The 25222-nt window shown below is 37.9% G+C and overlaps 1 protein-coding gene across 1 annotated transcript in view; it reads right to left on the reverse strand.

The window, feature by feature from the left end:
- Positions 1-25222, reverse strand: part of GUCY1A2 (guanylate cyclase 1 soluble subunit alpha 2) — a 147631-nt gene that overhangs the window by 19427 nt on the left and 102982 nt on the right. The window contains exon 7 of the mRNA XM_056492279.1: positions 9108-9262. Coding sequence (XP_056348254.1) covers positions 9108-9262 — 155 coding nt within the window. The remainder of the gene's footprint in view (positions 1-9107; positions 9263-25222) is intronic.

The raw sequence follows: 25222 nt of genomic DNA on the forward strand, positions 1-25222 counted from the left end.
AATGGTTTCCTCATCAGAGTCTAACATCATTTGATTTTAATGACAGCTACACAAATCCAAAACTGTAAAATAGATCTTTGATTCAGGTCAGGGCTGGCACTAAAATTAGTTGATATTTGATACTATTTCCTCACAGAAAAAAAGAAGTGCAAGGTATTAATTACACATCTTATTTTCACTTGTTTTGTGAATTGTAACTTGGTTACAGTTACATGCTCCAGGATTGATAGACATCTAGGAGGCAATCTCCTTTGAAGATTCCTCCAGTGCTATGGTTTGTGATAGACTCCACATTCCTGTATAGATTATAAAATGCACTGCTTGAATCAGCCTCTAACCCTCAGAAATTGTCCAGCTGACCTTCACTGGGATAACATTTCAGCTCTCAAGCAAGTGTGGCAAGAAATCTTTGTCACCAAATGTTAATGGAAGTTACTTATGATTACATTCTATCCAACTTAATTTACACTTCTAAAGGGGAAAAATATTCTGGCTTATAGGATAATACTATTAAAAAGATTCTCATCATGATGAAAATGACTTGTTAGCTTTCTCCTAAAAAAAAGGTTCTTCAGATTCCTTAAATAATATGTTGGTCCTGACACTTGGCTTCCCAATCTGAGAAAGAGATCATAATTCAGAAATTGCCTCTGATTCCTTACATCTTTGTGTATGTACTAAAGAAACAAGCTATCTGCAAATTCTCAGTGCATACCAGTGAGGATATTTCTCTGCAAAATCTTCCCTCTTACTTTTAGGCCACGTGTGATGTTAAAAAGAAATCAACAGCAGTTGATGGGCATTTCTAAGTGTATTGAATTCCTTTTCATTGGAAAGAACCCCAAAGGATCCTTGTGCCAAGCAGGTGAAGGAATGGTGCACATCCCCAACGGTGGGCTGACCTTGGCTGGACACCACGTGCTGGCCAAGCCACTCTATCCCTTGCAATCCATTGTCTGTGCTTCCTCTCTGGTTCAGAAGATCCAATGCAAAACCTTCTGCTCTGGAACATTCCCTGGGTGGTGACACCCAGTTCTGGTTGGTTGCCTCACCTCAAGGACCATTCTCAGAGCACTCCTTTGTGAACAAGTCAGACTGCCAGTTGTGAAAGCCTGAAAGAACAATCTACCCCAAGAGCAAAATCTTACCCTTCACCTTCAGTAAATTATGTTGCAGCTTAAACTGTATAAAAAAACGTCCCCAGATTGTCCCATATTCAGAGAGCTTAAGCTGAAGTTACACAACCTCCACAGTTCAGGAATATTCATATAACAACTAGTCTGAAAATATCCCAAAGCATTTATCTTCGCTGTATTTTCTGAATCACTTCTGTGAATTTCCTTTCAGGGCACATGGCAAAGGATATTTTTATAGTAGGTTTTTCACAGGTTCAAAATTTCTGAGTTCCACTCATGTAGCTGGATACACAATTTACAATTCAGAGCTCAAATTGTGAGGGTCAGGGTACTCAGGCATTCCTATAAGTCATCTGAAATTAGGTCTGCCCTCAGCTTGTCTTTTTCGTTGATGCTTCAGGGGAGGAAGAATATCTTAAACACTGATTTACAGTTGATTAACTCTGACACCTTCTTCTCTAACCTGAAATCTTCCAAAGCTTTTAAAATTCTTGTTCTGTCCCTTCCTTGGTAGGAATACTCTTGCTTTCAGACAAAAAGAGATAGCGTCTGAGAATTATCCTTTGTTTTTTGTTTTTATTTTCAGTTTCTTCATTTAAGAAAAAAAATCAGGAGATCTGTGTGTGAATGAAAATTGGGATCATACTTAGTGGGAACCTTGAAGAGCTTTTAAAAGCTGTAGCTCTTTCTTCACATGGATGAAATGATACGGTAAGTATATTTCAAATGATCTTGGCAAAAAACAGTCACATCTTCATCAGAGTTTCTATAATCAGAAAACCAGAGAATCACTGAATATGCTGAGTTGGAAGGGACCCATCATGAATATCAAGTCCAGCTCCTGGCCCTGCACAGGACCATCCCCAAGAGTCACACCATGTGCCTGAGCACATTGTCCAAACACTTCTTGAACTCTGCCAGGCTGGTGCTGTGACCACTGCCCTGGGGAGCTGTTCCAGTGCCCAAACACCCTGTGGGTGAAGAACCTTTCCTAATATCCATTCTGACACAGATTCATGCCTTTTTCTTGACTCTTGCCATCGGTCACAAGAATGAAGAGATCAGTGCCTGCTCCTCCTCTTCCCCTCACAAGGAAGCTGTAACTGCAATGGGGTCTGTCCTCAGTCTCCTCCAGGCTGAACACACCAAGTGACTCAGCCTCGAGGGGGTCCTTTCCTTCAAAGGCCCTTCACCATCCTTGCTGACCTCCCTTGGACACTCTCCAATAGTTTCATGTCTCTTTTATACTGTGGCACCCAAAGCTGCCCCCAGCTCTCCAGGTGAGGCTGCCCCAGCTCAGAGCAGAGCAGGACAATCCCCTCCCTTGCCCAGCTGTGATGCTGTTCCTGATGCCCCCCAGGACAGGGCTGGCTCTCCTGGCTGCCAGAGCACTGCTGGCTCATGCCCAACTTGCCACTGATCAGGACCCCCAGGTCCCTTTCCATGGCTCTGCTCTCCAGCATCTCATTCCCCAGTCTGTCCGTACATCCAGAGTTGAACCATCCCAGGTGCAGAACCTGGCACATTCCCTTCTTGAACTTCATCTAGTTCACATAGCCCAGCCCTCTAACTTGAAGTCAAAAAGGTGATAGCTCATCTCTCCTGTTTGAACAAACAGAGACTTGCTATTGCAGAATTATTTATTGCAAAGCCCTCTATAGTGAGTGCATATTTCCCATGACAATTCTTAACTCCCTCCATGCCCACAGTTTTTCCCTCCATCTCTCAGAGATTCCAGACTTTTGTGCTTTTCACTGGATTGCTGAATCAGAGCACAAAAGCACCCACTCAGAACTAAACTTCAGTGTGAACTTTTCTTTAGGAAAATTGTTCTATACAGACCAAAGTTGAACAAAATTTCTAGGAGAAATCTAATGCTCTACAACAAAGGAAACTATGCACTGCATTCCTAAACATAGTATACACCAATAAAAGCACACTGGCCAGGTCAATCTTCCATAAATGCTTTCTTATCAACAAAAGAAAAAGGTTCTTTCTGCCCAAACTCTAAAAGTGCTGTAAAACCTTTAGCCAACCTTGTTCACATCACCCCATTAATTGGTATCATTAGGAAAATATAACTTTAATGGCTTTCCAAACAGGCTATGAGAAGACTGTCTCCTGTTGGTCTGCTGCTCCCTTCCTCTGTGTCAACAAGTGTTGCCTGTTTCACCAACTAGGCATCCTCTTGATAACATAAACCAGCTCATTTGTTTCCATGTGAATACAGATAGTAAACTATTACCACACTCATTAGAAATTTTGGAAGGCTGCTCTTAAAATACTCTGTATAAACATATGAATTTGCTAATGCAATGCTAAAAATCAGTGCACTTAGTTCTAAACTTTACCTGATTTGAATTTCTCCCTCCGTTTCTGTGCATGCTATAAACATAAGGAGATTGGAAAAAAACCCGTATTACATCTCTACCTAATTAATTGCACATTGCATTTATTACCTTTTAAGCTATGGAAGCTAGTGTATTGGTGTTTCTTCTTCAAGAAGGTCAAGAGTGGTAAGGTTATAAAAGGGCCAGTCCTGATTTTTAATGGAATATATTGCATTCCACATGCAGCTCAGCATGGTGAGTGTCAATCTCTGACCTTTAATACTTTTCTTTCTCACCCACTAAGCAAAAAGAATACTGGGTTTCTGCTCTCTGTTTGGGCCATCAGAGACTCAGTGCACAGGTTTGGTACTAAAAGGCCTCAGGCTTTACACTGATGTAACAGTGCTGCCTGGATTTTTCCCGGCTTGAGCTTTTTGTAGTTTTAACAGTTATGTAGCCAACAGATGACTTTTGCCTAAACATGTTTTAGCTTTAGATTAGCTGTGTGAAAATGTGGGGGTAACATCCCCTGTTAACTACTGAACAGTGATCTAGCTCAGCTATCCTGTCTAGAGTGAACCTTGAATAAAAGTGAACCTTGAACAAAAATAGTGTCACAAAGCACAGACAGACACCAGGGGCCCAAGGACCACAACCCCAAAACACAGTGATCATGGGGATGCAGCCTCACAGAGGCAGGTGACACTGGGAGCAGAAACCCAAAAAATACCCAGTGAATTTTGACTATGCTTCTAAAATTAGACCAGCAATATTTTTTGTGCCCATGAATAAGATGTATTCCCAATCTTTCCAAAACTAAATTGTCTGTCCACCAGCATCTCTTGAAAACATACATGGTAAATTGACCAACATAATAAAAACAAACAGTCTTCTAAAGGATGCTGAGAAATAATACCTGAAATAATATGAAAAGCCTCTTTGACCAAGCCCATTGGTTTGACCATATGAGGCAGAACAATAGAGATGTAGAGATAGCTATAAACTGTAGGAGAAATAATACATATAAATAGATATAACTTGTAAGAAAAAGAATTTGGTAAAAATAAAAATCGACAAGGAGCTTAAAGAAAAGTCAAATTTTAATTTAAAATACCTGTAAAGAGGTAAGTATAGAAATACTTCTTAATTGCCTAAAACTTCTTTCATACAACTTTCTCTGAAAGAACTACTAAAAACCTACATTGGTTTTAATCAGTTTTAAAGGCTGAGAAGCAATTTGTGCAGGTGAACACACAATGACCTCTCCCAGCTCAAGAATGAGGTACACCTGGGTTGCCCTCTCTCTTAAATCAAGATAAAGATGTGGGACACAGGCTGTTCGTCTTTACCTAGGCTCAGGTCCCAGATGCATTGCCCAGCATGTGATAATGGAAAGTATCTGTACCCAGCACTGAGTGCCAGAAGCACATTCTCCACAAGAGAAATACATGCTGCAAAAGACTAGAGGTAGAAAGTAGAGGGAAAAAAAAGAATTAATTCTTAAATGGGAGTTATTTGACAAACAGGAACAACTGTGTTTACCTGCTTTTGATAACTGCTTAGCAATCCCAAAGAATTACATTATGACACTACCAGGAAAACAGTAGAAATGTGGATATATAATATTAATATCTCATAAAAATCATTACTAAAGGCTGAAACAAAAACCTAAAAATTATTTCATTTCTCTCCTGTGCTGAAGAGTCTCATAAATGTTACTGTGCTTCCTTCCTGACTACTGTGGAAAATAGGGTAATTCTATTCCATTCAGAATAATGTAGATGAATTAAATAAACTTATTTTCCTATTCTTTCCTGTCTGTATGTTTAAACAGGGACCAGTCTGGGATGCTCAACTTCCTCTCCAGTTTTTTACATTTTTCCCTGGAAGTTTTACCAGTGCTATTCCATTGATTTAATTTCACAATGCTCAGTGATTGAAATGGGGCTCTGTGATCCTAGTGTCCAAAGACATGTCTGCATCAAGAGAACAGGATTTTTCAAACAGAAGTGCTGTTTCAGATTGAAAAAATGCAAAGTCCACCTTTGTAAGAGGTGTAAGTTCACACATAGCAGAGCTTGCCCAGGCAGGTGAAACTGCAGCAAGGCTGCCCCAGGCTCACTGCTGCTGCCAAGCAACAAGCATCACACCTTGCACTTATAATTTTAGACTCTGATTCTTACTTAGGCAGATTACAGGCTTGAAGGGAAGTGTCTATGACCAATAATAGGTATTCTGAAGTGTGATTATTATTTGAAAGCTGATGGCACTTTATGATGCATAATCTTTATTGTAAAATGAAAGCTGGTAAGTATTTGGCATGTTTCCAGGACCTGCAGGCTTTATAAAATTGGTATCACAACTTCCATCAGTGCCCATGGTAGACAAAAACACTTGATGATAAATGCCAGTAGTTTAATATAATTGAAAATTCTGTTGTTTTCATACTGACTGCAAAATTATATACTTTGGAAAACACTGATTCTTAGATAACAGAGATATTAACAGAAATATTAACAAAGTGCACAGCACCACAGTGTCATCAAATAGAAGCATTTAATAAAATATAAATTCAAACCCAAATACATTTCAGTTAGTGATGAATCATATTTACACAATAAATATATACTTATACAAATTATATTTAAGAAAAATTATATGTGGATGCATCAGATGGCTGCTTTTTGATTCATTACATTAAATCTCACAGATCACTTTCAGAAACTCTGAATAATTCTGCCCCTTTGAGTATTTTGTAATTGCAGTCTCTTCTGGCCACTGTGTCAACAGTGTCATTTCTTGACTTCCTCCCTCTTTGTTTTCAAGCTTTCAGCTATGCCAGAAGGCATGGTTTGAAATCAACTTTTCAATGTGCCCCATGTGCATTCATTTAATCTTTCCACATCATTTCCAATCCTGTAATGCAAAATTGTTCCTGGCCTGATCACCACTACTTCTAGCCACTCATCTTGTATGATAACTGCATCTCATGCAAACATATTTTCTTGCCATTTCTGCTTCCTTTACCTGTAACCATGTGTTTAGCCTGTTACTTCCACTGCAAGTTCTCCAAATCAAGCACTGAATTTGTTCAGCACATTATTAACAGCAGATTTACTGTTTACTGAGTGCAATAATGAAGATTAAAAATACCAGTAATTCTGTATTTTGTCGTGTATTGTTTTGAAATTTCACGTTACACATTACTACATAATCAGTCACTTTTTTACCTTCTTCCCTTTTTGAAGCAACATCTACATTGATAACTTTCTGCAAGGTAAGTTCAGACATGAAGGTCACATAAGGTGAAAGTTCAGCTACCTTGAAAAAAGTGGTCCCATTCATACTGAATTTCTAGGATTAAAGGGAAATGAAAAAAACTGTAGACCTGTTTTTGATACAACCTGAAAGATATGCAGGGTGAGAAGATCTGACTCACATTTTGATACCTAGGACCCAGTAAGAACACTCTCCAAGGTGACTCACATCTGACCTGCCATGCTACAATACCCCCAGTGGCAGCCAGGCAGAGATGAGGTAAAGACAGGCCATCTTCTCCAGTAGTCAGGAAAAAGGGCAGCACAAACCCACAGATTTCTACACAAGATCCCTACACAGGCCCTCAAACTAACTTTCAGAGCAGTCCTTTTGCCAGCATTGTGATAGAAAAGAAAATACAGTCACAGAATCTTAGAAACAATGGGGTTGGAGGGGACCTTTACAGCCCTTCTAGTCCAACCCACTTGCAATGAGCAGAAACTTCTTCAGCTAGATCAGGTTTTTCAGTGATGACCACAAATTGGTGTCTCACAGAGGAGGTGCTCTATCACTCATAACCAAATTCAACCCAACTGGCACTGTGCACTGTACATGGAGAGTGACTCTGGCCCCAGCAAGGAGAGAGTTTTGTGCACCACAGGTCCCACCAATACTCTCCAGATATATTTCCATAAAGCTGTCTAGCTCACCAGTTTCTCAGGGACACAAATATGAGCAAGCAACACCACAGCCCCAGGTGAAATCACTGTCCTGAACCACATTTGTGAAGTGCTCTCTTTTGGAAAATATGGACTGAACTTTCAGAATATCTTGAAGACTATCTTGGGTTGGAGAACAGCACTTTATAAAAGCTGATCCTGCTCAAGAGAAGTCCAGTTCCCTGTCACAGGGCCTTGGCTACCTTTAGCCACAACACAAACCACACACCAAAGGCCCTGCTGCTGTGTAATTTTTGTAATTGGAGCACAAATGGTAAACAGAATTATGGTGACTATTCAAAAAGGGTTTTAGAGGGTTCCTCCTATCCCACTGTAGATGACTAAGAGGTAAAGGCTGTAGAATGCTGTGTATGGAAGGTCTCAAAACCAATTTCTTTTCAAATTACACTAAGTTCCAAACAGAAATTTCCTATATGTTTATTGAATTTATTTTTAATTAAATGAAAATGCTTTCTGAAAACAATAATAGATTGGATTTGGATAGATTTGGAGAATAATAGACTCTTTCTCTTGCATGCTACCAGACATTTGTATGAATCTTCACTTTATGGTACAAAGCCTATTCAGTTATTCTAGCTCTTGCTCAATTTACATTTGTTTTATTCTCAAAATACGATCTGAAGTGAATGAACTTTTCAGAAGAATATGCACTAGTTTCATTACTTTTAACTTTAATTTCTGACTGATTCATATTTTAGCATAGCAGACACTTCAATACTTGGATGAAGAAATCCCATTTAAATTTTTTATTTACACAGATAGCTATGGAGGAAAAGAACTGAGATTCACAGTTCTGGATAAAAAAAATAAAAAAAAAAAAAAAGAAAGAAAAGCAATATTGTTTGAGCAACTGTGTACAGATTTACCACACAGTCTCAAACCTCACTTCAGAAAATTACTTCTGATACAGAACACTGGAAGACTGAGATATCCTGCCAAAAAAAAAGTGAGTGCATCAGCTGTAATCTAAGCAGTAGGAATTCTAATAGTCAAACTGTCAAATTTGAACAATACAGAACACCTTTTTTATTTAGGAGCTGTTCCTCATAACCAGATTTAATCAAGTCTTCTCTCCATTTGCATAATTTCTTCAAAACGCCAGGGATAATGCTTTGCCATTTTCAATCTTTTTTCCTACATTATGAGAATGCTTCTATCAAGTGTGTCTTTACAATGCTGAATAAGAAGTTTTGTCTTGAAGAAAGCATTAAATCTCTTTGTAAGCTTGGCCTTACTGGCCAAATTAGTCTTCCTCCTGAGACAATGGAGTATGCTTTCTTTCATGAACAGTGTTTAGCAGGTGGAACCCAAATCCTCAGTCAGAAGCTGTAATAGTGGATAAAACTACGTTGCTTTGGCAGGTATCTCCCCCTTCTTCTGTTGCATTTTATTTTAGCCAGGAATGGCTGGATTTTCTGTTGTGCCTCCTTGCCTGACTTTGCACATTCTGATACAAACCTGCAAACCAAAGACAGACATCCCCAAGCAATACCTCTTTCCAGCTGGCCTGATGCTGTATCCCTACCAACTTTCTGTTGAATTTCACACACTGGGGACAGAGCATGCTACAAGATGGAACTGAGAACAGGCTGAAGTAACAACAGCAGGACAGGACAGGACAGGACAGGGTTGAGAGGACTTACTGGTATGTGGTGGGGCTGACATTGATGCGGCGTGGGTGACTTCCTGACTCGAACTTGCTCGCGAGGGTGACGTTGTTCCCAAAGAGACAATAGCGTGGCATTCTCACTCCAACAACACCAGCCAGCACTGAACCTGAGTGAATGCCTATCCTCATCTGCAAAAAAACACCAGATCCACGTCAGGCTGCCTCTCTGTGCCACCAAGGGTAATGTCATCAGCACCCATCTACAAGCAACCCTTTCAGATAAAGGATAAACCAAAGTAGAAAGAGTGAAGTAGAAGAAAACAGGCTCTTCTGTTCCTCTAGCTTAAATCAGATGCACTTAAAAGAAAGAAGAACAAAAAGATTGTTATCTTTTCACTAAAACTATTTTCTTCTGTGCACATGTTCTGCAGACTGTGACAGTCAAAACAGAAATCATGAATAGAATAGGATGGGATCTTCCAAAGTTACTGCAATATCAGCCATCTAATTACACAAATAAATACATGATTAGAGGTTACTTTTGTCACCACTTCTAACACAGACTTTAATGTAATACCCAATTTTTCTCAAACTGACAGAAATAGTAGATGAGTGAATGAATAAGTTACTTTTACCTCCCCCATATTTTTCTTCCAAACTCTTCAAGGTCTAAGGTCTTTCTCACTTTGTCAGGCAGAGAGGTGTGAATGTTGAAGACTGAGGCACCACTGATTTTAAAGGTAATTGTATCCTCCCCAAAATAAGGAGGAACAGATCCCCAGCAAATTAAAACACCCATGTGGCTATTTCAGCAATCATCCCCTGTAACTGTCTGAGATCTGGCAGTTGCATAGACCTGTAAAGCTCAGAGTCACCATCCAAGTTTCTTCCAGAGTGAATTATCAAACAGAGATTCATTCTGCATACATTCTAGCTAACAATTGTGTTTGCCAAGAAACTAATTTTTACAGATAGGGAAGTCTTTTTCTTTTGTTAACTTTATAACAGTGAAAAATGGAAAAGAATATATTTATATCTTCTGAGGATACTCTTGCTCATAGCAACTGGGCTGCTGCAAAACATAAGGTGAAGGAAATAAATAGCAGCCACTAAGAGGGTCTGATGGGGTATGAATGAGTGACTTACCTAACACTGTACTCAATATGGTCCTTTGACTTACTTAACTCACAGTTATTGCACTGTGCTTTTGTCCATCAGTCCCTATTATTTTTTAATAACAAAATACATGTGGACTCAAATATAAATATAAAAAATTATAGTTATTCTTTTAAATTTAAAGAAAATGCCAGTATTTGATAACATTTGTGTCCATGAAGTTCTAAGAACATGTGGGACTCCACATTATTTCACTGACTGTGGTTCTTCCCACATGCCAAGACTTTCACCATGCAGCTAAGCACTCTTAGTTTTGATCCTTTCTTATGTGTCACAGACAATGGGTTTAGAATTATATCTGCTATACAGAAAGCTTATGCATAACCTGAGGACATGTTCCACATTCAATGTGATACTACTCACAACATTCTTACAGGCAGCCTAAAACCCTCAATCTCCACAACAGTGCTGCTAATTACAGACCAGGTTTTTTGGTTCTATTTGGTTTTTTCTTTTCTTTTCTTTTCTTTTCTTTTCTTTTCTTTTCTTTTCTTTTCTTTTCTTTTCTTTTCTTTTCTTTTCTTTTCTTTTCTTTTCTTTTCTTTTCTTTTCTTTTCTTTTCTTTTCTTTTCTTTTCTTTTCTTTTCTTTTCTTTTCTTTTCTAAATCTTTGAATAAGTATCACTCACTTTACTTGAACTTTCAAACCTTTACTATGGTTTGGAAGGCAGCCACAAAATCCTTCAAATCCTCTATTCCACAGAACTGGGAAGAATCCACTTGGCTTGCCTGCTAACATCTGTGCAAACTCATGACTTGGGTTATTTTGGTCATCTTTTTGAAGCAATTAGATTTGCTGCTTTTGCTACAACATAAATTTAAACTCCACTGTCCATTACCAGTAAAAAAAACGTGCTCCTGCAGCCATGAATTGGGTAAAATGCCCTTCTCCATATAGGTGAGGTCAGTACCTGCCCTCAGTGAAAGACTATGAGCAGCAAGTCTTGCTCACACAGCAGCGAGCATGCTGTCAGCTTTCAATAAATAATAAGCAACCTATTTACAATGTCTTGTTCTTGTGAGATTGGAGCTGAATTAGTCATTTTGCACACAATATTAGGAACAGAGCTAATGAAACCTATTTGTTCCATTGCTAATCTGCACATTTACTTAAAAATCACAAATTAACTGTGTGCTGTAACCTCTTCCACAGCACATTCAATCACATGTAAAGGCCAGATTGAAGCTGCAACAAAAAGCATTAGCTTTGTTTTCCTCTAAAAACACAGGGATAAGAGCACACATTTGAGAGAATGAAAAATATGACAGTAAAAATTGTACTAAGAAAATAAAATTTGCTTTTGCAATATATGCAGTGAACGCTGAAGTTATTGTTGGTTGTTTTGTTACTTTCATTCTTTCCTTTTCACTGCTTCCTTTAACATGGACACAGTTTTTTTTATCACTCAGTGCTTCAGTGAGGGCTCTTCTGTACTAATATAAGAGCTTTTCAAAAACCATGTGCTCCTACAATAAAAAGGTAGATATATTCTCACAAACACAGGTTAAACCACATAGTGTCAAAACCTGAAGTGTACATTGGGTGGAAGAAAGTTGATGCAGGCTTTCTCAATAAACCTTAGAGATAAATTACATGAAGAATGGCTTACAATAAAGCTCCACATCTGCTTTATTATACAGCTGTCTACAAGAAAAGAACCTGCAAACACTGATGCTCTTGCCATGAAGAATTCCTTAGTGTGCCTTACTATACTGAGAATAACCATTACATTGGTCCTATAGTACTTTTTAGAGAAATTTGTTTACTTAAAAGTGTCTTTTCAAGATTCTACTTCATTCACAGTTACGTTGTTCTGGTCTTTTCCTCACTGAATTGAAAACTGCTGTGTTAACAGCTTAAGGCTCTTTCTTACAAAGGAAAAAAATGTGTGATCAAATTACTGAGAAGGTGAGTATCTTACTGGGCACATCAACCTTTCACATTACCTTTTCAGTAAAGAAAATCTGCCTAGACCACATATTTTAGAACAATAATAACAACAGTTACACAAATATAGTTTCCAAGCTATATTGGATATGTTGCTCTTACCAGTGCTTTCTCACAAGACTCACCACTAAGTATTAACAATAGCATAGAAAGTGAAAACTAAATGACAAAAGGATGTGTTTTTTGTCTATCATAACTCTTTACTTCTTTTAATATATGTGTAGTACAAATTATACATTTATTATCTGTCTTAAATGGAGCATTTTTAATAAAATGCATGCTCTTCATCTGTACAAACTGCTCCTTTGTATGCCCTTAATTATTTGGCTAAAGATAAAGGGATGTAGCTGAACCCCAAAGTTCAGAGGCATTATGCACACAAATGGAAAGATGGGTCTTTGGAAACTATCACAAGGAGAAGACAGCTGTGAAAAAAAACAACCAGTAAATATCATTCCATCAATAGTTAAGGAACAGTGCAGAGACCAACAAAAGCCAGACATTTCTAAAGCATAACACTGGAAGGCACAATGGCAAAAGAAATGTGAACAGGTGGGAAAAATACTGAAAGATCTTTGAGAGATTAAAGAGGAACAACTTGAACTGAGAGCAATGGAAAATGAGAAAAAAAGATTAACAAATCTGATCTTTGCAGGAGCTGTGGCAATAGTGAAGTGGAGAAAAGCTGGTGAGTCAGAGGTGTAAAAGAAAAGCAGCCTGCATTGATCAGTGTAATGTGAGAGGGAAGACACAGCTATTGGGTAAAGCAAAAGAAGCTTCCAAAACTTGTATAGAGAAAGTAGCAGCACCTTAGAAAGCAGCAGTATTTGGATATTTCTTACTGGATAAGGCACAAAGAGCAGAAATGTCTAATACATGAGTGACAGGAAGGACAGTGATTTTGTTTAATAGTGATGAAGAAGATTCATAAGGAAAGATGAGGAGGACTGGTCATCATCTAAGGGGGAAATGTGCCAGATATGGTATCAATGAGAACTGATAGTCCAGACTAGACTGCAAGAGGAAAGTTAAGAACAAAGAGGAACAAGGATGAACAACAAAAATATTTGCTCTTTTTCCAAACTGAACATTCTGTTACTGAATTTTTCTAATGTCCCAAATCTTAGAAAAATTATATGATACTTCTTTACACCTCATTGCCAAAACATAATTTTCCTTTTTTATATCTAGAAGAGATGGAGGTTTTACTTTGTTTCATTTTGCTTGTTTTTTAACTGGTGTGCACTTTCAATTACTTGCAATTGCCTGAATGCCTTCTTAGGCACCATACTGAAAACTGCACTCTTACATCAAAATAAAGCCCATTCCACATGAGACTAAATGCAACAATGAAAATTCAAAAACCATTTATAATTGACTTTATGGTGAAGAGGCAAAAATATTTTAGTAACAGTATATATGAATGAAGTGGTATCCCTGAAGTAAATTTCATTATTAATTTGGTAATTTGTTTCTTTATAGCTTTTTCTGTTAATCAGTACTCTCATAATAAAAAAAAAATAAAATCAGTAATTTTCATTATGGTCAAAGCTCTTGAGTTTTTTTCTTTTTTGAAACCTTATTGAAAAACATATTCTCCTTCCTCTTTCCTTATTTCTCCACAAAATTTTCAAGGCAAAAATTAGAATGCAAGTGGACAGTCAGTCTGAGAAGTAGCACTTGTCTACTCAAGAATGCTTTTTAAAACCTCCTCGAATCTAAAACTTTTTACCAATATATGTTTGCATATTGACAACCAATAGAGTACATTAACCTTACTTCCCTTCAGTCAAAACTGAGACACATTGCATTACAAGATTTAAAAATAATTCCTTTATTTATTAGACCACAGAAAAATGGTTCAGGCTGTAATGATTCCTGAAAGGAAAATCAAGCAGGTTTTAAATTATTCCTCAAGCTTCCTATGTACATGGTGCTGTGCAAAAATATTTGCAGTCTTGGTTACGGGCTTACAAATCTATTTTAAAAAGCATAATTTATGCTTTATTCAGAAGAAAAGAGACTAATAGGCAACAGCATGGAGAATTGCATAAGGGTATGACTGTGAAGAATGATTTCTGAGTTGAAAAGAAAAGGACTGCAAATATTTTTGCACAGCACCATGCACATAGGAAGCTTGAGGAATAATTTAAAACCTGCTTGATTTTCCTTTCAGGAATCATTACAGCCTGAACCATTTTTCTGTGGTCTAATAAATAAAGGAATTATTGAAATAAATTGAAAAGCAGAATACGAAGAAAAAGAGTCTGTGGGTACCTTTCTTTTTGTCTTCCAGTAAAGAGTAGTTGATACTAAAACATGCAAACAGATTTTCCAACTCACACTAAACCTGTCTTCTTATAAGCACAGGGCAAAAAAAAAAAAAACATGCTCATTTCCAAAGTTCTCTCTCTGCAACCAGCGCTTTTTAGTTCAGGGATTTCCTGAGCCAAAAGAAATTCCTTTTGTAGAGAAAAGGTGTTTGATGTTCACAGTTCCTCCTCAAATATGAACTATGATACATTCCAGCATTCATTCTTTCTTCCCACCACACAGACCTTAACAAACTCTGAGAAACACTTCTCTTCCTAGCATGCTAGGAAGAGAAGTCTCAGCTTGCCTCACAGGTTACCTGCACCAGAAGGACACAATCCCATCTCCTCAGAGCTGCCTGCCTCACACAGGCACAGGTGGAGGAGGCAGGGCAGGTGGGAAGCAGGTGACACAGTCTGGAGAGTGACCCTGGGCAGAAGTGACCCCACCCAGCCAAGCTGGAGCTTTCCAAGGCTCAGCAAGGGGACTGACTGACTGACAGCTGCTCAAGACTTTGTGCTGGGCTGAGCAGGGCTCAGGGCTGGCACAGGGCAGCAGCTGCATGGAAACACTTCCAGGCACATGGATGGACCAAGCCAGAAAAGCAATTAAATACATCAATAATGTACATTGGTATGGGGACAGTAACATTCCTTAGACAAGAGCACTCCTCATTTTCTGGCCTAACACACTGATTGGGTTTCAGTATGTACCTTCTCCCTTCTGTCCTTGCAGTGTCCTTCAAAGAGAAAAAAGTCCTCTCTTGCAGGGTGTCTTAGCTATTAGTCCATGACACACAGCCAGATTCTTTCAAATAGAATCTGCCAAATTCTATGAGATGTTTTCTGCTCTGATATTTTCTAGCAGCTTCTACAACAGTGCAATCTCTAAATCTCAACATATGCCTTACACAGGGCATTTACTTGTAAAATGTCTCAATACAAAATAAACTCTCCAGAGCTCAGAGGTCTAAAATCAGGGCCACAGACTGATGAGTCAAAGTGCCTTTCTGCTCCTTCAAAGGACTGCAAGTTGATAGGAGTGACAGCTATGTCCTGACATATGCTTCAGTGTGTGGGTTATCTGTATTCTTGGATAGACTTATAAATAGTGCCTTTCTGGAAAGGGACATATGACAGTACAGCTCACTACAGAATTGTTGCCAAGGAACAGACCTGCTCAGAGGAAAATTTAGATCACTTGAATTTCACAAGGTGTTCTATAGAACTAAACTACAGGATATATTCCCCCCTATGTGAACATCATTTGGAGAAATAAACATTTAAATTATTTTCTAATCAGAATTTCCTAGATTTTTTTTTTTTCTCAAAGAATTATTCAACCCATCTGAAGCAAAATACACAGCAAAATACAAGGAAAGGAAAACTATAGCAATAAACTAATAAAGAGTGAATGCCTTGGGATCAATAAATCCATTTTAAATAGTTATTGGGTAAAGCCATCATGTGGTTTGTGCCAAAGAGATGCAATTAAATTATAGCCAATGTGATGCACATTGCATATGTAAATCCCTGGGCTATGGTCTTCACATACAGTCATTTCTACTGAATGTGAGAAAAGGAGCTATGAAGTATTTCTAGATAAAGAAGCCCCAGATTTGACAGATGAAATTATTTTTCTCTTTCCCTTGAAGCTCTTCCACTATGATCTAAGCCAGCCCTGCTTTGAATAGTAGCTGGATTAGTTAATTTCCAGAGGTTCCTTGCAGCTTCCTTTACTTCACAACTCTGTATTTCAAAACCTGTGTTGAAAAATTATACACCTGTGAGTCTCCATCAGCAGTATGAGGAAGAATTAGATGATGTAAAAACCAAAATGAAGACTCAGACTAGTTTTTGGGAGCTCATTAGTTCTAGCATCAAAGGGAAGTTTACACTGGGGCAAGTTATTTTTGAGCCAAATGGGATCATGTGGATTCACTATGGCACTGCTCAGTGTCTTAGGTTAGAAGAGGATTTGGGTCATCTGTAAGGAAACTTCTGACCTGAGATTATTTACTGGAGGGGGTTGTGGGTGGAGAGGTGGGTGTTAAATGATGTAAATGAGAATTTTTAGAGCTGCTAAACATGTCCTTAGCATGCTAAACTATGTCCTTCCCCTAAGATTCCAAAGAAGAAACATTAAAGTTAATGCACTTCTTCATGAGCTGCTTCTCACTCACCAATAAAACATTGCATTTCACTGCTGATGGGGCATTTAATAAAAAACCTTTTTATTGTTTTCTTTAAACAGCAATTTCCACAGTAGGAATTTAATTACTATGTGAACCTGTGTGTTCAGGCACTTAAAAAAGAGCTAATCACTCACACAAGCCCACATAGCAGTGGAGGATTTTTCCCAGCCTCCCCTCTACTGACACCCAAAAAAGAAAAAAATTCATCAGAAAGTTCTCTTTGATCCCTAGTGTAGGAGGACATCTTTGTCTCACAGTGCCATCATATGACATATACTGAATGGATTGGGTGATACTTTAACAAGGATAAATGACACATGCTCAAAATATTTGAGGGAACAAAAAAACTGCATTTAAAAAAAAATTGACCTAAGCATTTTAACCTCAAGAATCAACGTTCAATACTTTTGTTAATTTAGTAATTTAAGGTAAATTTCACCTAATTGCAACCACCTAGGAGTTAGCCAGCTCATTTAAGTTAGATTTCTAGACTCCTACTAAACACAGAAGGTAAATAACCTCAAGGCTGCAATTCTTCACATTCTAAAACTGGCACACAGGAGAGACTGAATCACTCACTCCTGAAACTGTCTAACTCTCCTGGTGGAACAGAGAGGGACATTTAATGGTAAGTTTAACCTGGACACCTCATAAACAGACAGCTAAAGAGAGGTGAGATGAATCCAACTCTCAGCCTGGCAAAGTGACACACTTTTATCTTTCCTTAAAATAAGCAGCACTCTTGTGCATAAGTCATCAAAAGTACTGGTGTTGCTGGAAAGGACCCCATCAGAAGATCATTCTATTTGTAGAACTGCAGTAATTTCTTCAGATGTTTTAATGTAAATGCCTTTGAATTTAGCCTGCAATCTTTGAAACTGTAAAATGAAATGACCTTTCAATGGCAGAGTCATGCTTCATCCTTTGACCACAGTACATGTTCTTACAAATAGATGAAAGTCAGGTTGATCTGCTTTGGGAAGAGCTTGGAACCAATCAACAGGGACCATAGCAGCTTTTAAATAGAACCACTGATCTATAACAATCTTACAGTTTCATTACTAGAAGCAACCTTATCTAGCCTCTACAATAATGATGTATCTGAGTCTCCCCAACAGCTTCCACACTACTAATGAAACCTAAATTGCAGCTGATGTCATTTAAACCTCTACAATGACAAGGTATATTAGTACTTTTAGCATGAAGAGGAGATACATTTTCAGTGTGCAGTTTCTACTGGATGCCCCAGCTTCTTGCAATCAGCACCAAGGCAGACATAATCAAGATAAAAAAAACATTAAACTCATTGCTCCATATGGACAATGTAGACATCAGTGGGTGAGGTTTCAAAAATGTACCTGTTCTTAAGTTGGGAATAGCAGACAGACTACTTCCTTCAGCACCTCTGAGTCTAACAAAAATTACAGCCAAGTAAATTGTTCAAGAAATGATTGGATGTGACACTTAGTGCTCTGGTCTACTTGACAAGGTGGTGACCAGCCAAAGATTGGTTGGACTCAACAATCCAAGAGGTCTTTTCCAGCATAAATGAATCTGTGATTCTGTGTCTGTGATATAGACAAACACCCAAAACAAGTCAGTATATGGCCACTTTCAAAACAGTAAGTCAAGGAATGACCACAGGAAAGATAAATGCTAAGAAAACCTCAAGTTGTGTATAAATAATGTACAGAACTGCAGGCTGTAATAGTTAAAAAATAGTTCACTTCCTTGTGAAGAAACTTAAGGCACTGCTACCATCACAGAAACTTGGATACTAAATGTGCAACACAACAACTATTTCTCATGCTCAAATAAAGGAAAAATTAGCCTGTAAATAAATAAAGTTTCCACATGACAGCTAGAACAAACAGCTACCTCATACCTTATGGGTTCCAATGTTTGAACAGCTCACTGTATTAGATAATCCTTGAGCACCTCACTCTAAAATTATAACGCTGCTGTGTTCCTTTGCTTGTTCACCAGCTTGATTTTAAGAACTGCAATTTCTATAGACTGAACACAAGACAGTGTAAGATGATGACAATGATTTTTGCAAAATTTACCCAACTCTTATGTCTGGAGCAAGTCTCCACAGTGATACAAAGGGAAATGAGGTTCTGTGATTGCATGGATCTATAAACAAGAGACTAAAAGGCTTCACCTGGCTATAACTGGGAAGGGGTTTATTAATGCTCCTTATTGCCCTTTGCACTTCACCATCACAAAGCTGCAGATCTTTGGAGGGAAAGTGAATTTCCTCCTCAGTGAGTTCAAAATACACACTCACATAACATGATTTTTCTGAAGTCTTTCAGATAGGCAAATCCAGACAGTTGTGAATAAGTACTTCATACAACAAAGGGAATGAGCACAAAGAGAAAGGCAGCTGGTTTGCACTGAACTGAGGGTTTTAGTAAATTATCTAAGCATTTAGTGAGTCTCCTGATTCCTGTATAGACAGCACTTCAGCAAGTCAATCAAACTTTCTTGACACCACAAACAGATCATAACAAAAGCTAGGATCAGAACTCAGAGTATTCTGTACAGCTCTGTTACCTTCACCGAAAATCTAGGTTAAAAAAAGGAAATTTGTAAATAAAATGGTTAATGAAATGAATGAAAAATCACTCTGCAACTCATACAAAATGTAACATTTTCTATTCCTAGATTTAAGATGGAAATCTACAAGCAATATCTGATTGTTATTGAACATCAGATGTACCATGAATAGAAATGAGACACTATTTCACTGTTTATTTAAATTGCTACAGAGAAAATTCTTAACTACACTGCAATTTGAAGGAGATGATTCAGGATAAATTTGAATGTTCTGGTGTTTTCATTGCTAGAAGGACTCTGATCTTACTTTCAAAAAATTAGCAAATGAAGGCCCAATGATGTCAAGAATATGACAAAATCCAAACAGAGACTAATTGCTCTCAGAGGAAGGTGAATCACTTATGGGAAGGAAAGATTTCAATGTTCAGTCTAATGACTTTCCTTAATTTCATTCAATAATCTCTCCCACTGTCTTACACTCATCCCTCTCTCAGAGACACACTGACAAAGAACAAAGCATGGCAACACATACAGTTGTTTTTGGCTTGTAAATTCTGTAAAAAATAGCAATCTTAGTGCATATATTAGAATAATTCCTTTTATGTAGGTTACGCATTTTGCAATTGCAAAAATTCAAACATTAATATGCATAGCCAAGATTATCTCTGCCCATCTTCACCAGCTTTTACCAACTGATTTCTATGATCCACAAACATACAGAGAAAAATTGCTCCTATCTGTACTTTATTTGAAACTTTCCCAGTCAAATTCTTCAACCAAGAAGTGGGTAAACAATTTCTCTTGGTGCAAACTTTGCTGGCAAATCCATTAGCTCTTAGTCCAGTTCTTTACTCCTTTCCTCCCAAATGCCTACAGGACGTGTTTTCATGAAAAGAATCCCTTTATTTTCTGGTGCCTTGTTCTTTATCAGTGTGTCTCTGAGAGGAAGATGAGCATGAAGATTACATCATGACAATTTGATAATTTTTATTTAATTTTGAGCTGAAATTTGTGGATAAATGAAATTAAGTAGATTATATCTCACTCACAGCTGTGTATAATAAATAAAATTCAGCACAATTTATTTTTATTTATTTTATTTGTTAATGATCTGCAATAAACTACACGCAATGCAAATTCAACAGATCCCACAAACTGAATTTATTTAGAAATATACTCTGCACTAAAAATACACAATTCAAGAGAGAAAACTGGTAAATTCTGAGTGAAGACCAAAATGAACTTAAGATAGCATGGAATCTTGCCACATGAAAGAAGTAATCTGGGGTTATGAACATCATCTGACACCTATAGCTCCTTCCTATAGAATTCTAGCCAACCTCACCAAGCCTATTAAGTTAAAGGCTAGGTACTGTCAACAGGTGTGATTTCTGAAAAGATCAAGAATCTCTTCAGAAAGGATTTGATTAAAGGGAAAGTAAAAATCTGTAAATACTTACAGTTTGGCTAATTATTACTCAATAGGGGAAGCGTGATAATAATCTACAAGTATGTGCAGGATGTTAATATCAAAGAGGGACATGTGGGACACAACTAGAAATAATGCAATTTAAATGAAGTCATAGGTGAATATCAGCTTATCTAGATCTAAATAGACTGGACTGTAGTGACAGTGACAGGTTCCTGAGGTAAATGTGCTGTTACATCATTTCATTATGGCACTACTGAAACACTGGAAAACACATTGTGAGGAAGCTGTCAGGAAAATGGACAGGATGCATTAACATATGTGTGTCTTTTTTAACTCTAACATCATACTGAAGGACAAGTAATTAAAAAGTGGTGTTACATTTGAGGGTTTCAAATGACTGCTGCAAAGTCTGTTTTCCTGTCATCCTTTAGAACAGATGGGGTGGGAGAAATATTTTTTAATGTCCTGAAACTACTTAAAGAAACAGAATTTTGAATTTCAGTTCAAAGATAAATTAGGTGTACCTTGGTTAACATTGTCTTTAGAATTTCACTTAAAACTAAAAAATTAAGACAGCAGCTTTTTTGAACAAATTTTATTTATGCTATAAACTCAGATATTTTTAATAACGACACAATGATCAATGCCAACAACGTATTTTGCAATATCAAGCACACACCATGAATAGCAAAACAGTGTAAGCTTGACAGAAAATGAGTTTTTAGAGAGTCATCCTTTCATGATGGACCATCAGCTGTTAGTACACTGCAATCATACCTAGTCATGTTATTTTGGCATCAGTCTGTTCCTTACACAGATGATCACAGCTCAGCTTCCTGTGGATAGCTACCAAAACAAACTCTTCCACAGGCAATACTCTGGCAGTTGCACATTCAGCCTCCATGAGAATGACAGGAAGAATCACCTCACTAAAGGGCAGCAGCCTCCAAAGTACAGCACAGATACATCCTACATGGTTTTGAAGCACATGCCCCAACTACACCTATTTACTCTTCACTTTACAAAATGGTCTGTTCTGCATGAACTTGAACTCTGTTCAAGGAAATTGAAACTGTTAAAGCAGTTGCTCTTCTCAAGATGTACATCAAAGTTAAGACAAACTCTTATGGGAATACCAGTTTTTAAATCAACATTTTATGTTTCAGATCTGTGGAGGCATTTAGTGTGCTAGAGGCATTTAGTATGAGGAAGAAAGTCACTCCAACTAAAAACTCCATCAATCCACCAATCCTTTTCTGCTGCACTGATCTACTTGAAGAGCTAGCACACTTATTGTGACATGAATGACAGGGACAACAGCAAAACTAACGACATTAATTGGCCTTTCAAATCTGTGAGCATGAATTTAAAAATTCAGTTGCTGAAATTCTAATCAGTTATAATTCTATAATAATAAATACATTACCAAGTAAAAAAGTTATGGGTCTATTAGAAACATTCAGCACTGAAATGCAAAATGAAAACGAAGCCATCTTTAATTAGAGTGGTAAGGCTCATGAAATTAAGAGATTCACTTACATAAAAATGCTGTAGATGATCCTTGAATGAAATTAGTCAAAACATATTTAAAATTTCTCATTCCAAAAGTGTTCTAATCCCAGAAGCTACCCACATTAAGAGTTTGGTTTCATACACTAAATTCCAATTACTGCATAAAAGGTAGGCAGCGTGTGTACAAAAGATACTTGCAACAAAAGACTGCATTATGCTGTGTCTCAAAGCTCATTATAAAGCAGCTACTACAGTGGACCGTGTCTGATAAATCACCACAATTTTTCTTCATTTAGTGTTACTTAGAAATTGATCTTGGTTTGTAAGCAAATTCAGAGAATCTTAATTTGCTTCTAGTAACCCCCATGGGAAAGATGAATAATTCCACAGATACCATTCCCTATTGTAGAAATATGGGAAGAGTAATGAAAACTCTTTTCCTATTCTCTGTACTAAATTATCTTCTATAAAAATAAATAGAAGCTTTATTCTAATCAGAAACCATCCAAATTCATGCAGCTGAACTTCATATGTAAATTTGAGCAAAGAGAAGCAGATCTCCTTTAAAGTGTGCATTTTATTTAAGTCTGTCTAAATCATAGAACAGTGTATCTCAACAGGCATGCAGATTTTTTTACAAATTATGCTTATGTGTGAAGAACCTGCTAACAAGGAAGTACATTTTCACATTAATCATGAGGAAATGTTGCCAAGCAAACACAAGTTCTTTGTATCTCTAATTTCTGCCTGAGAAAGGCTATTTTTAAATTTGCAATGCCTTTGAAGCTATTACCTGTGCTGTACATTTCAGTGAGGCACACAGACTCCAAGCTGTGTTAAGATAAGCTTGCTCAGATCTGACCCAATACAGCCACAGAAACACAGCACTGCTGCTGGGTCAGTCCAAGGAGGACTGTCCTGACACAAACCATGGCAGTGCTCAACACCCATAAAACACTGCCAGACAAATGACAAATTACAAATGAAGAGTAATAGCTTTCCAGCCTTCCTTGCTTCCAACCAGCTCTGAATCTTCTGAGATAAAAAATACAGCACCTTCTGCTGAGTTCCATGTTCTGTGATGCCCTCACTAAATTGTTATGGCTGCTGGAACTAACTGGAGCTAACCTGAACAGCTAATTCTGTTATTTGCCTGCCCCTTAGTTCCAGCATATTTCAGGTTATCTTTCTTTGCAGCAGATTTTTCAGAGCTATGCACTGGCTGGATTCCTCAAATGTTCATGGGACTGAAGGCAGGCTTTGTTGTAACCTTCAGGCACTAATTGATGGCAGCTTTCTTGACTGCAGCTCCTCTTTCCTTGGTCTGCCCTCCTGGCTGAAAGTGTAAGGTGGGATAAATCTGACCTCTAACTCCACAGTGAGAGTCCCCTTTTCCCTCTACATATCCTCAACTTTATTTAAATGAAATAATTCATCACACAATTAGCATACAATGAATTTTAAAATATTTTCCTAAGAATGGAATCAGTTCTGCTCAGCCTGGAGACATCTGGAAACCTTCCCCAAAAACATTACTTCTAAAAGTAACCGTTTTGAAAATGTGCCATTCTGTGGAGGTCACAAGTGGTGCTTCTGACATCACCAGTGCAGACCTAGAGAGTTTAGAACAGAAGGTAGCACATGATTTAGCTCACTGCTTCTCCACCCAGCTAGCCCTGTGTGACACCCACAGCTGACAGCACGCTGCAGCGGATCTGGATTACACACAGAGCAGTGTCCAACCCTTGTTAGTGAACTCCCACTGACTCAAAAGGTGCCTGGAGAAGGATTGGGGTCAAAGGCAGTGCAGGACAGCAGGGCAATGCAAGCTGGCGAGTGGACAGTATGCTGTGGGATGCTTGGGATGCCTGGCTTTAAGGAGAACAGGAATTGGGAAGGGAAGAAGGACCTGTAGCAGTTAAGACTGTGAAAGGTAAAACACAGACATTCCTCCAGGCATTCATGGCAAGGACAGGAATATGTGTTTATCCATACTGAGCCACAGTGATCTTAAACACTGTAGCTACCAAATCCTAAAGGCCCTAACCAGCATGCCTGAGCATAACCCATGGAGCAAAAGAGAATCTCACTTACAGAAAATTACTTAAAAGAAAAAATCAAGACAAGACAAAAGGAATAGGAGAGGAGGAGTGTGGAGCACCAGTGACAATTAAGTTTTGGTATGCTAAGCCCATAGTGAAACATGGCAGCAAGAGAAAAAGATGCACATGTGTTTTTCATGCACCAGTAAAAATTCCAGATGTGTCACAGTATCCATGGGAAAACTGCAATTCCTCTAACAGTACTGGGTTATAAAGGTATCAACTTCTGCTAATCCAAACTAATGAGAGAACACAAGTCACACTGTCATTTTGGAGCCTTGTCCAACTAAATTGTCAATATGTTCAGGAAGTAGTTGCATCTGGATTATTCACAACATTGCCATGAGAGTTAAGACACATCAGGCAATGTGCTTAGCAATGTTTGCAAACAGAGTGAAGTCAATTGAACACTTCACATAGATGGCAACCCTATATTCACATATGCACAGACACATCCTACTGAGGAAGTCACAATTCCAGTTAAGATTTGCTCTTTGCTGGTGTTCTTGGAAAGGAAATAACAGAAAAACTAGTATTACAGATCTCTCAGAAATTTCAACAAGTTTCAGTACTTTCTGCAGCCTCTAAACCTGCTATTCAGTTCTTATGCATGTAGATTTGCTGTTCTGTTTTCCTATAGGCTTTTTGCTCCTTTTCCATTTCTGTGTAGGAGAGAAGAAATGTATACACAGAAGAACTTTCAGGAAGCCATCAGGATTCCATATTGCTTTCTGGTCTTCAGAAGACCAAAGTAAGAGCAGTCATCTGGTGCAATTTGCTCATAGCTCCAAACAGAGGCATTTACAACATAATTTTCTGGGGTTCAGATGCCCACTAATCATACAAGAGATTCTAAAACATGTATTTATTTCTCACTTTCCAATTTATCACAAAAACTTTTTGACTCTTCC

This window comes from Oenanthe melanoleuca, chromosome 1 (assembly GCF_029582105.1).
Source record: "Oenanthe melanoleuca isolate GR-GAL-2019-014 chromosome 1, OMel1.0, whole genome shotgun sequence".
In the NCBI taxonomy this organism is placed as follows: Eukaryota; Metazoa; Chordata; class Aves; order Passeriformes; family Muscicapidae; genus Oenanthe; species Oenanthe melanoleuca.